Here is a 12,370-nt window from a genome sequence, read left to right on the forward strand (position 1 = left end):
GCCGTTGGGCACCCAGATTAACCCCTGCCTTACATTCAAGAAATTGCTTGGATTCCTTCATACTCTCCCTCTCCCTCTCCCCACCCCAACTCTGCTCTGGGTATCCAAGCCACCTCCTATGTGCTTCATAAAAGCCTGCATACTAAATGGCTGCCTGTCATGTTTACCCTTGAATAACACTGCAGCTTGCCTCAGAAATGTGGCAAAGTGGTCAAAACAAGGGGAGGGGAGGGGGAAACAGGGCATCCCATAATTGGCTTCAGTTGCCCACAACCACGTCTCTTGTGGCACCTGTGTGTCACTTTCTCCAAATCATCTCGCTTTCCTTCACCAGCACCTCCCCAGGTCCAAGAAGAACTTTTCCTTTTTTTAATCTACACTGATCTCGCTTCTGATGCTTCCATGCCCCACTCACCATTTTTCAGAGTTGGCTTTCAGTTCAGCGCAGGGGGGCTCCTCTGCGGGAGCATCAGAAGCGCCTTGTCCTTTTGCAGGGACTTCTCTTTGGCTGGGACTCTGTGACATGCTGCAGCTCCTGGCTGTGTGTGCTTGTATCTGCCCTGATCAAGGGGAGCGAGGAGCATTCTGGCTGGAGACAGCCCTGCCCACCGGTCATGCGGGAGGGGTAGACAGATAGGCTGGGTGGGTGGATCTTGGGTATTTGAGATATGCCTCAACAGCCTGCACTGCCTGGTTTAATTTGCAGAGCTCAGTTGGGAGAGGCACCATCTCTCCCGCTTGAGGATGGATCTGCGGTAAGCGAGGGAGCGGTGGATGGGGGCCCTGGCCTGGAAGTGGCCTCAGGTCAGATCCAAGGAGATCAGCCCCTGCAAGCAGGAACAAGGGCTTGGAGGGCGAGAAAGTGACCAGCAGATGCCTCCTTGGAGTTCTCGTGCTCTGTGCAAGTTCAGAATAATCAGAAAGGGTGAAGCTGCATGAGAATGATGGAGGAATGCCAGGCTCACCAGCCGTGACCCCAAAGGGAACTGATATTAGTCAGCGGGTTGGGTTCAGTTAGTGACTGAGTTTATGGCTCTTGGGATATGTGCACACAGTACCCTGGGGAATACGTGTGGGGCAGTGTGCAATAACACGATGCCTGCGGCCCATGTTGTTTCTTCTTCCATCTGGTGAGGTAAGGTGGAGAATTTGGGAGCAGTTGGAACCATACATTTACCTAGAGAGGAAGAGGGGGTTGGAGTGCCATCCTGCCCTGCTGTCTTATTCCAGCTGTATACAGAGATTGGCAGGCCGAGATTATTCCATAGTGAAGTAGTGCCACTCTGCACACGCTCAGACGGTTTGAGAAACAGACTTCCAGCTTCAATACGCAGCACAGAAAGCAGGGAGCTTAGATTAGGCACCAGGACCACGGGCTGCCTCAGGGAGAGTATGCTAGTGTGATTTTCCATAAACTTTTCATGTGCCTCAGATTTCCAATTGAATCCTGAAAGTTAGATTGCTTTTGTGTGAGTGTTGCTAAGATAATGGAAAAAAGAGAGGAGAATGTGGAAGGATGAGGCATGTTGGTGCATGGTGGTGATACATTTTTAACTTTGACATGGAGAGGTGGCATCGTGCTTGCCTACTGTGCATAAGAAATAGTCCTTTGGCTAGTGGAGTTGACCAAAACAGCCAAGAACGATTGTCATCATGGTTACTAAGGTCAATGAGAAAAAAAGTGCATAAGTTTGTTTTGTGGGTTTGTTAGTTGTATAGCTCACCTTTCACTCAGGAGCTCGAGGTAGCATGCATAGCACTCTCTTCTCCTTTTCCCTCCACAACAACCCTGTAAGGGAGGTTGGGCAGAGAGTCAGCGATGAGCCCAAGGTCACCCAGTGACCTTCAGTCCCGTTGCTTTCCCACATATGGCTTGTGGCCAGAGCAATCTTTTGGACATGTAGGGGTGGGACGGTGCCTCTCGGTAGAGATAAGCAGGTTTGTGTTCATAGCTTAACCATGGTGCCTTTGGGTATGTAATGGATTTTTAAAATTGTTTAAATAAGAGGCTTGACCAACAATTTATGCCAGCTAACTGGCAGCACAGCACAGTTCTCTGTGTGGCTACTCAGTATTAAGACGACTGAATTCAATAAACTGACTCCCTGGTACATGTGCAGAAAACGGTGCTTTCAGGAAATGGTCCAGGGTTAAATGGTGCACATGCAGCCACAGAGCAAATACTGCTAATGTAAATATTCAATTTAATTCAAATATATTTAAATTAGAACCAAAGTTCTGCACAACTTTGCCCTAAAGCTGAGCAAAATATAAACATTCAATGGCATCCAAAGAGCATCAACATGAAAAGCAAAGCAAAGACTTAGGAAACGTATTTTTTGAACTGTGTTTGATCTGACATTATCCATGGTTTAGAAGAATGCTAGCTTACTTTTGGTCACTGTAAAAATAAATAAATAAAAAGGTTTAAAGAATGAAAGAGAAAAGACAAGCAGAAACAGGAAAGTGCAGATCTGTAAGATCAACATCAGCAGACAACTGTAATTCACTACAAGCTCATGTGTTACATAAAAGCGCCATGTTTTCATTGCCCTTTTGACTCCTGGCCCTCAGGGTGAAATTCCTGTTTCATAAAGAGAACCGGTGAGCTTTTAAATATGGGTCTATGCTGACCTCTGGTGGTCAGAGAACTAAAATGTAATATTTTAGCCATCCTAAAAAATATTTAGTTGAGTATTCAGTCAAGCTTAAGTCTGACTTCTGGTCAAATTGGGAGGAAAATGATTGCCTTCTTAAAACAAAGATTCGGGGTGGAGGGGGATATGAATATGTTCAAAATACAAAGAATACAAATACTTTGAGGGGTGCTGCAGTTGTCAAAATATCAGACTAGGGATATTAATTCCAGTTGTGGTAGCAATTGTGGAATCAGGGGCTGGATTCACACAATGCACCTTAAACTCAGGTTAACAAAACACAGACGAGGGCGTGATGAAGCCTTTCTCCTGGCTGTGTTGAAGGTGACTGATGGTTTGTAATGTTTTTCTGGCTGCTGTATGTTTTTATACACACACACACACACACACACACACACACACACATTTTTAATATTGTTAGCCACCTAGAGTCATATACTTGAGGTGGGTGGCCATATAAGTCTACTAAATTTATTTATTTATTAGATTTATGAGATTGGCTGGGCTGAGAGAGAATAAGTGGCCAAAGTTATGCTCAGGGACTATAAACCATATTATGGCTTAAGCTGATGGCTTGGTTTGTACAACATGCTGAGGCAATGAATAGGATCCCCCTAAAGCTGAATCGTAAACTAACTGACCTCTCCGTAGCTCAGTCTACCATTTTGTGTGCATCCAACCGTAGAGTTGAAAGAAGCCATTAAGAAGCCACCCTCCAAACTGTAAACCATTTTCTGAACATCTTTAATGTTACTTTCTACAGAACAGTATTTCACTGGAAATGAAAGAGACTTCAAAAGTAAGATCAACCATTGGAACAGGAGGAGAAGATAAAGACTAGAAAATGCAAGTTGTACACAAAAAAGAGAACAGCTACTTTTTGTAGGGATTTTGATCCCAAACATTGGTCATAGGCATTAGGTATTATTAATTCCATTACTATCTTCTTCCAGTGAAGTATATTCAGGATGTCAGCCTCAAGGACGAAGACTTAGCGGCTGCATTCATATAGCATGCTGAACTGAATTTTAATTAAGGCTAATGTGTTGAACAAACCCACTCATTTGATAAATTCAATGTAGTGAGAGAATCCATGAAATACAGTGGTACCTCGGTTCACGAACTTAATTCATTCCACGATTCTGGTTGCGAACCGAATTGATCGCGAACCGAATCAAATTTCCCCATATGGTTCAATGTAAATAAGGTTAATCCATTCTGACCCCTACGAATATGGTCGCCAATCGATTTTGGCCGCCAACCGAGTCAAATTTCCCCATAAGGTTCAATGTAAATAAAGTTAATCCGTTCTGAACCATATGTATTTTTTTTTAAGCTACAAAAATATGAAACAATGTACAGTACAGTACAGTATGAAGAGAGAGAACACTAATCTTGCTCGAGGCGACTTCTGGCGTGGAGGACAGGAAGGCGGGTGGGGAGGCGGTTATTGTTTGGAGGGAGAGTCCCCCTCCCTACAGGAAGCCACGACCACGTGTCACGGCAGGGAAAATGGCCGCGGATCCTGTTCGTCACCCGATCCGGCGTTCGCGAACGGAAACAAAATTTTGCGAACGGTGCTGTTTGTGACCCGAATTGTTCGTGAACAGAAGCGTTCGTGAACCGAGGTATTACTGTAGATTAATTCAGGAGCTAGGTTGAGCATGCTGTGAAAACACAATAATTAACCTGGCTAGAAGACCACTTCTGGGGTTTGTATAGTACATGGAGGTGCATCTGGGATGGGTTCACACCTCTTGATCACTGTTCGTACTTGAGCCACAACGGCACTGTGACTCACACCTTGGATGGACGCACTTCGGCTTGCTCCGCTGTGATAGTAACGAATAGCAGTCGCATTGAAGGGAATACTTGCTCTCATTTTCATTCCATTCATTACCAGCTCACAGCTGTGGTTGGGTGGGACTTCAACTTCGACTGTATCAGAGTAAGTGATTGATTCACTGCGTGTGTAACCCTTAGTCCAGTTGAAAGTTTTCTCTGATGAAATGCCCCATGACACTCCAAAGACTTCAGGTATCCCTGCTGTCATGCTAAAGCTGATGCCCTGAGAGACGGAAATACCCACATCCCAGGTATGTTCAGAAGTCACTGTTCCTGATAAGGTGGTTGACTTCTTCACTGTCCTACAATCGTAGTTGGTAACTTGGCTAGAGACTATGGACATGCCTAATTCAGTGTATGATCCTTGGTTTAGGAAATACCTGACATGGGAAATGCTCTGAGAGCGATAATCTTTATTAATGGTCAGGACATCATAGTGTTTATACCAGTACTCCTTGCCGTTGTAACCGAGGAAGAAAGCTTGATTTTTACTGTCCACCTTCCCTAATCCGTACTTATTTTTACCAACATATAACCTTATACCTGCGCAGGTGTTGATGGAGTTGGGTGGGACCCTACCCCATGAATCCCCCTTCCAGCTCAGTGATTCAAAGTCATGTTCATTTACCAAAATCCAGAACTGAGAGGTAGAGTATTCTTTGTTTCCATATGGGTAATAGCAGTAAGGACCATGGCTGGGGCTGTAGAAACCAGCAGCACAATCTGGTTCAATGCAAGGATATTCCCATCGGCCAGCATAGCTGTTCCAGTGAGACACAGCTCCGTTGGGGAGAGATCCTGGGAACCAAGTCCAACTCATAGTAGTTTCATAGAAAACACTAACATTTCTACTGGAATGTTGGATACTGTCATTCTTCACTTTAGCACTGTTGGTTTCATCTGAAAAGAGAAAAATATGTCAATCAGTTAAATTTTATGAAGAAATATAAGCATAGTTTCTGGAGAGCTTTCTCAGCCATATAAGGAATGCCAGTTACTGTAGGGTTCTAACATCATTCCAATACATCTGCTAAATCATATATCATAATAAGATATAGGTATTAATGCATTCCTGCACTGTTATCTAGTGTAATGTTTCTTAAAGCGTCATTCGAGGCCCTCTGGGGGCCCTCCAAGACCTTCTCAGGGGTCCATGAAATCAAAATTATTTCCCAGATATTAAAGATAGTTGCAAAGATTTTAAACAATGCCATTCTCTTGTTAAAAAGTATAGGTTATTTTCATAAAAAATATTTTATTTATGTTAATATCTAATGGGTTTGATATTGTTATTTTTACATGATTCAATAAATAAATATTCTACAAATGCATCCATTTTAATTTTTAATATGGTAAATATTAATAAATATAACCCATATAGACAAAAGCTCTTTTTGGTTCCTCCATAATTTTTGGTTCCTCCCTTTTTTTAGAAGGGGTCCTGAAAGCAAAAAGTTTTAGAAACACTGATCTAGGGCAATTTTGGGGAAGATTATTTTTTTCAGTTTCTGTTCATTTTAATGGATGAAAGCTAGTAATTACAGTGATATGTATAGTCGTTACACACTTACATTTGGGGAATCCTATTGCTGGTGTCATGTTCTGGATTGTGTTTGTTGTTCTGGCTGCCCCACATTTGGACTGCAAGTCTTTTGGATTCAGTGGTACGCATTAGAGAACTTAAATAGATAATCCGACCCCTGGATGAGGGGATGGCAAGCAGTGTCTTCACTTAACCTTGCAATTTCTCTTTCTTTCTTAGTACAGACTTGCCAAGATATAATTTACCAATCAGTCTTGAGGGCTTCAGCATATGAGATTCTTCATAGGAAACACTCTATGGGACCTGCTTTCTCCAAACAGATGAAACCCTATTCCTTGTATAGAGTGCCACAAAAGATAATTCTATTGCTCTTGGAGCCTTTTCTCATGGCATCTAATTGTGGCACCAACATGCTCCAACACCTCTTTTTTCTGCTGTATCCTCATGATTTTACTTTCCTCTGATCCCTAGACTTAAAGCATCTCAACAACGGTGAGTCATCCATTACTCTACTGGTGTTCAAGTAGTGTTCTCCCCTTTTCCAACATGGGTTTTGCTGAGAATAAAACTTGATACACTTCCCTTGTTGGTGAGCATTTTGTTGGTGGTGGTGCAGTCATGTGACTCCTAGGGGGTGGGGTCAACCCAGCACCAATTGGCCACTTCTGTTTGGCATGGGTATTCCCCTTTGTCTGGCCACCGGACATTGTCTTCCAAGGACATTCTGTTTGGGGCAGTGGAAGAGTTCAGTTCTTTCAAACACGGCTCTCCCCTTGCAACCTTGGATCTCTGAGCCAATCCCCACTCAGAGATTTTGACTAGCCTGACCAGCAGCTGACCAGCAGTGGGGTTCCTGCACAGTGAAGCAGGAGAGAGAGAGTGAGAGCAACTCTTTTGGATGCTTTATGGCACCATTTTCCCCATGCCCGTCAGACATTAAGTCAGCTTGCTTTTGAACAAAGCTTTAGAGTTCCATTCTGCTGCCGCACTAGTCTGGAATCACACTAAACCCATTTCCAAAAGCTGAGAGTCAGGTCTCTTTTGAACATAGCTGTGCAAACACTTGTGCAAAACCAAAGCAGTTTTGATACATGGCCAAATCTGCCAGTTTAGCCACCTGTCCAAACTTACTTCCTCCCCCAAGTTAAGGAAAAGTGATAAATGGATGTTTTCCTGCCAGCTGGTGCTCTTTGGTGGAGGGGAGGGAAAGAAAGCTGGGAGAACCTACCAGTCTCTGCCCTCCCTTAAAGAAGGATAGGATTATTTTCTGGCATTGTACTACAGCAGGATGGGAATCATGAGTGGAGACAGCAATGTTTATGTCTGCATGATTTTCTGCTGGCTCAAAGATGGGTAAAAGCACTTGGCTATAAGGAAGAACTTTTAGAGAGCAAGATTGTATAGGATCCTGGCAGATGTTTTTGTGCCAGTTTGGATCAAACTCTCTGCTGGATTGACAGACCAAGAAATTAAGTCCAACCTGCCCTGGTCATGAAACCTCAGGGCAATGCAGAGATCTTGCTTGAAAACTCTCATTATTGGATGTGAGAGTTTTAGCTTCAGTTACCTAAATTGAGACATTTCTAGTCATTAGCAAAAGTGCTTTGATATGACGAAATGCATCAACTGCTAGAATGTGGTTGCTGTTCTAGCGTGGGGTTAAAAGACACCTTAAGGGCACCGGCTTAGAAATGGATGTTTTAGCCCTTTTTCATTTCTGCAGAGTAAACTTTGAAATTAAGCTCAGTTTCCATTTGCATTTTTGCAGTCTTTTCTTTGAATGGTTGAAGAAAGACTTTTCCACAGCTAAAAATAAATACAGGTAATGGAGCTAAGTTCTTAATAACATTTTTTAATGTGGGAAATATTAAAAATGTTACCTGATTGATAGTTAACAGTAGTACTGTCTACTTTCTTCTCCTTGGGATCTACTTATCTTTTCAGGTTTTGGGTGCTAATATATAGAGATATCAACTGAATCTATCTATCTATCTATCTATCTATCTATCTATCTATCTATCTATCTATCTATCTATCTATCATCTAGCTAGCCAGCAGCAAGGCTGGAGTCAGTTACACTGGTGATGGGTACACCACTGGAAGACCAGAAGGACCAGAAGGATTCTTTATCATGGAGAAGATCTATCTATGTCAGTGTTTTCTGAACTTGGCAACTTTAAGATATGCAGACTTCAACTCCCAGAATTCCCCAGCCAGCATGATGACACATAATCAATCAGTATATCATAATATACTTATGCTAGAATTTGGTGATTTGCTGATCTTATAAGATATTTTGACCAATTTAATTTTTAAACATTCACTTGCAGCTTTTAGGACATCTTGGGCTGTTGTAACCTCTGTGCGCCAGAGTGTGCCTTGCTGCTGTCCACAGTGCAAGTTCATTTGGTTGACTGTGTAGACCAGACTTTGAAGAATGGATTTCAGTGAGATCCAGTCGGTACACTTCTGCAAACAAGGGGCCTATGTCTACAACCACCAGCTCAAGATAAAGGACACTGTAGACAAAAGGGGCTTATTCATGGATGCAGCCCACTTTACATACCTGGTATCAGCTGAGGAGGACTTTTCTTCACGGTTCTCTTCTGGACTTGAAGACTAATGTTGACTTCATTGGCCAGAGGCCCATCAATGATCAGGGAAAGGAAGAGAGTGCAGAGCAGCAGGTGCATCTGAAACATACGTCAGAAGGGCATTTCACATTTTGGAAACATCATCTATAAGCTGGCATTTTATTCATTCCCCTCTCCCCCTATCCTTGCTAGTTGCACTTGTGTTTTAAACCCTTGTCTTACATACCAAAGAACAAAGAGGAAACTTTTATATAGGCACTTTTTAAATGTGCAGCTATAGTTAAATATGGACAGGGCTAGAAAAAGGTATCAATCTGAACAGTAAGAAATGAAGAAAAAAGTGCCCGGCTTTTGAACATCAAACAGAAATGATTCAATGCCTATTTTTGAAAAAAACAACTCCCCACTAAATAAACCACCAAAACCACTCTTAAGTAACTGTGCATAAAATTATATGCACAGTTGAATGTTTAGACTAAAGTAGTAACTTACTATGAATAACTAACTGGTTGCGTGATTGAATTCTATAGCGTGGAAGAGACGCATTTATATTTGTTTAATCTTTTTCCTTCTCCAGTGCCTGGAGGGAAGGGGGCATTCCCATCATAAGCCTTGTAGCCCATTAGAGTGGAGGGGTTTGCCTACAATGAAATGAAGCACAGCAGGTGAACTAGACAGCGTTGCTAGAGCCAGCACAACTTTAAAAAATGCCACTTTTGATCTGTAGCAGAAAGAGATGGGTGGAAGTTTGCCCTCCTGGGCATGGGAAGATTAAGCATTTCAGATGGCTTTTGGGGCTGTCATGTCCAAAGCTTAGCTCAGTTTTTAACCCAAGTGGCTGGCTTTTAGAAAAATCAGTCTCAGTCTCAGTCTACTATAAGTGACAGGGCTACTGAGCAAAAACAGAGATACTGATTTGAAGTTGGAAATTGCTAATAAAGTGCTGCAAGGATATCACCTGCCATTCTCCTAAGAGGCAAAATTTATCCACAGGTAATGTTAGTTAAGCGGTATCTTGCACAAAATACTGACCTATCACTGAGTATGTATATAATGAAGGCAGCTTACCTTGGGATCTACTTCAGAAGTCCACAGCTTTTGGTGTGGCACCTCCTGCCCTATTTATGTGATTTCCAGAGAAGAGTAAGAAGGGTATAGGGTGGGACTTGTTTTGCCAAGAGATAAGCCTTAATTGGGTAGTGGTGGGAGTTTCATAAGGGCTTGAGAATATCCCCTTTCTGGTTATCACAAAGTGGCACCTTGAAGATGATTTATGGAGAGTCTATCTCATAAACCCTCCAGTTTCTAAAGCAAATATTTGACTAGAATTCGCAGGTGTTCCTTTGGCACTCTGTCGTGCACTGTAGCCATTCAGATGTTTTTCAGAAGCCTGCAACTGGAGCCTGAAGACTTCAGCCCTCCCTCCTACACTTTTCCAGCCAATGGCATTCAGTGGCACACAGGTTCTGAATGTACTGGCTTCATAGAAGCACCATAATTAAAGTACAGATAGAAAAGATGGCATTCATTTATTTTATTCCCTTGGAAAGGCATGTTGGTAGTGATCATTATTACACCTTCTGGCAGTGAATTCCATAGATATATATTGCATGAAAGAACACTCTTTTTTGTCTGCCCTGAATCAATTTCATTGCGTGCTTCTGCTATTACCAGAAAGAATTAGGAAAATTCTGCTTCCCTTGTTTCTTCATCTTGTGTGTAACTGACGGTCTTATTGTTGCCATTATTGCTCTGAAAATGACACTGCCCCAACACCCTGATCTTTTGCTCTGTTCTGCTTCTTTGACTATGTGGTAATAAGATTTTTCATCTTAGAAGAAAGCAGCTTAACATAGAACTCACTCATTCTGCCTGGATATCATAACAGAAGGGGCAAAATCTAACAATGATGGAGATCCTTACAGAAAGTACAGTATACAGTAGTAGAACATGCTGTCTTGTTTTAGTTTCCCCAAATTCGCATGGGTATATAAAATCAGCTAAAAGAGCTTACCTCCCTTGCAAAAATTATTTTCTCAGTCTGGGAAAGATGACTGTTTGCAGGTACATTTTGCAGCCCACACTCTCCTAAATGATGCAGAATTATCAGAATGAGGTTAACAGAATCTTGCATTCTGATATTTTATATCATTTAGACTTTAGAGAAAAAAACCTTTTAGCTTGTTCATACCCAGTAGATGTAAGAAATACTATGGAGAGCTCATATAACATTAATTTATGACCAACTGTTGATTTCCAACTCAGTGGGTAGTCATCTGGCCAGTAACCAGTCATATGCCTCTACTCCCCCATGCCCATTTTAGGCATCCTGGTCTCTAATCTGAGTGATAAAAGATATACACACCAAGGGGCAGCAAGGCTATACCCCAGGAATTGTGTTTGTATGATCTCTGTTGTATTCTTCTTTGCATAAGTTTCCACTTGGACATTATGTATAATTTGGGCCAAAGTCTTAAAGCTAATGTTTTTAAAACTCCTCTATTGGGGAAAATGAAAATGGATTTTAATGTTATTTGGGAGGCACATTTGGGGCTTTCCAGATCTCTACAGAATGGAATACTACTCCCAAATATTTCAAGTTATGATTGTGGATCTGTTCTGTTCTGTTCTCTTCAACAATCCATCTTTGGAATTTGCATTTTTGATTTTGAGAAATTGATGGCCAGCCTGCAATACTGAATTATAAATCTTACTGCTCTTGGGGTATGTGAAATGACAGCTACATCATCCATATGCAAGATTATGGGAATATTACATTCTGCTCGAAAATCTGGGTTGTCTAAAATTTTTTTTTAAATAGTAATTTTATTAAAAATTACAATTACAACAATAAAAAATAGTGCAAGCTAAAAAAAGAATAAAAAGAAAAAATAGAAGGTGCAGAAAAGAAAAAAATCTAGAAAGAGAAAGGAAAAAGAAAGAAAAAATAAAAAATATAGTAAAGAAAAAGAAAAGAAATATATAAAGGAATGACTTCCCCCTTCATAACCACAAGTATAAACAATTTTAGTAACTTATCACCTTCCCTTAAAATAGAACAAATAAACTCTTCTTCCTATATCCCATTTCTTAGTTATAAACAAATCCTTAAAGCCTCGTTGTTTCAGTCCTGATTGGTAAAGATCCATTAAGGATTACCAGATATAACAACATATCTACAGGTATTTTAACCTTGATCAAATAACCAACTTTATATTCCTTCCTTTTACTTCTAACAATCTTGATCTTTATTCCCTTCAAATAATGTCCTAGAATTTGATTTCTTTTCATTTTTAATTTGTCCCTTCTCACTAAATACTTCAAAGCTTTAACAAGCCTCTTTTGTAAATCCAATATAGGAAGATTATCCAGGTCATTCTTTTGGTTTATTTGTATATCCCTTTTAATTATTAAGACATCAGCCGATTTCTTTTTTATGCCCAGTGTAACGTCTTTTTCCATGTCATTCTTGTCGCTTTTTTTTTTTTTTTGGTAGATTTTTAAATCCACTTTCAAATCAGTCTCAATCTTGTTGGGTAAAACTTGTTCCTCTTCCATAATTTTTAGACATAGTCTCTCCATAGAGGCAAATGTCTCTGTTGACACTATTAAAATTAACTTCTGAGTCCATTGTTTAAAAACATCCTTCAGTATGTCCAATGTTAGAATATTTTGCTTCATACTGTATTTGTAAGACAGTTTAAGTGTTCTCCTTTAATTGTAATTTTTAG

The 12,370-nt window shown here is 40.9% G+C and overlaps 1 protein-coding gene and 1 long non-coding RNA gene across 5 annotated transcripts; one reads left to right on the forward strand and one right to left on the reverse strand.

The window, feature by feature from the left end:
* Positions 1-657: 657 nt before the first annotated feature.
* LOC112541092 (uncharacterized) lies at positions 658-10,163 on the forward strand. 3 transcript variants are annotated; one of them, XR_003085126.2, is made up of 4 exons: positions 658-755; positions 6,270-6,537; positions 7,814-7,867; positions 8,376-10,163. It is a non-coding gene; the product is annotated as an uncharacterized LOC112541092 (long non-coding RNA). The 3 variants fall into 3 exon arrangements; XR_003085127.2 differs by having other exon boundaries at positions 681-755; positions 6,265-6,537; XR_015796651.1 differs by lacking the exon at positions 658-755 and adding an exon at positions 780-1,135 and having other exon boundaries at positions 6,265-6,537.
* On the reverse strand, positions 3,385-9,796 carry LOC112541091 (natterin-3-like). Of its 2 annotated transcripts, none has more exons than XM_025169021.2 (3): positions 9,708-9,796; positions 8,612-8,738; positions 3,385-5,402 (listed from the first exon to the last, which is right to left on the reverse strand). In XM_025169021.2, exons 2-3 carry the CDS (start codon positions 8,736-8,738, stop codon positions 4,351-4,353), a joined length of 1,179 nt encoding a protein of 392 aa, XP_025024789.2. In that variant the 5' UTR covers positions 9,708-9,796; the 3' UTR covers positions 3,385-4,350. The 2 variants fall into 2 exon arrangements, with proteins under 2 accessions (XP_025024789.2, XP_025024790.2); XM_025169022.2 differs by lacking the exon at positions 9,708-9,796 and adding an exon at positions 9,132-9,223.
* Positions 10,164-12,370: the final 2,207 nt, after the last annotated feature.

This window comes from Python bivittatus, unplaced genomic scaffold (genome assembly GCF_059951505.1).
Source record: "Python bivittatus isolate LINGU-HERP-01145 unplaced genomic scaffold, Pbiv_v1 ctg000410_np1212, whole genome shotgun sequence".
Taxonomy (NCBI): domain Eukaryota; kingdom Metazoa; phylum Chordata; class Lepidosauria; order Squamata; family Pythonidae; genus Python; species Python bivittatus.

Bases quoted from the DNA above. Each gene is read 5' to 3' on its own strand.
- LOC112541091 (XM_025169021.2), bottom strand. From the start codon at position 8,738: ATGCACCTGCTGCTCTGCACTCTCTTCCTTTCCCTGATCATTGATGGG. The intron at 5,403-8,611 runs GTATGTAAAGTG...TTCTCTTTTCAG, and splicing joins TCCTCCTCAGCTGATACCAG to ATGAAACCAACAGTGCTAAA.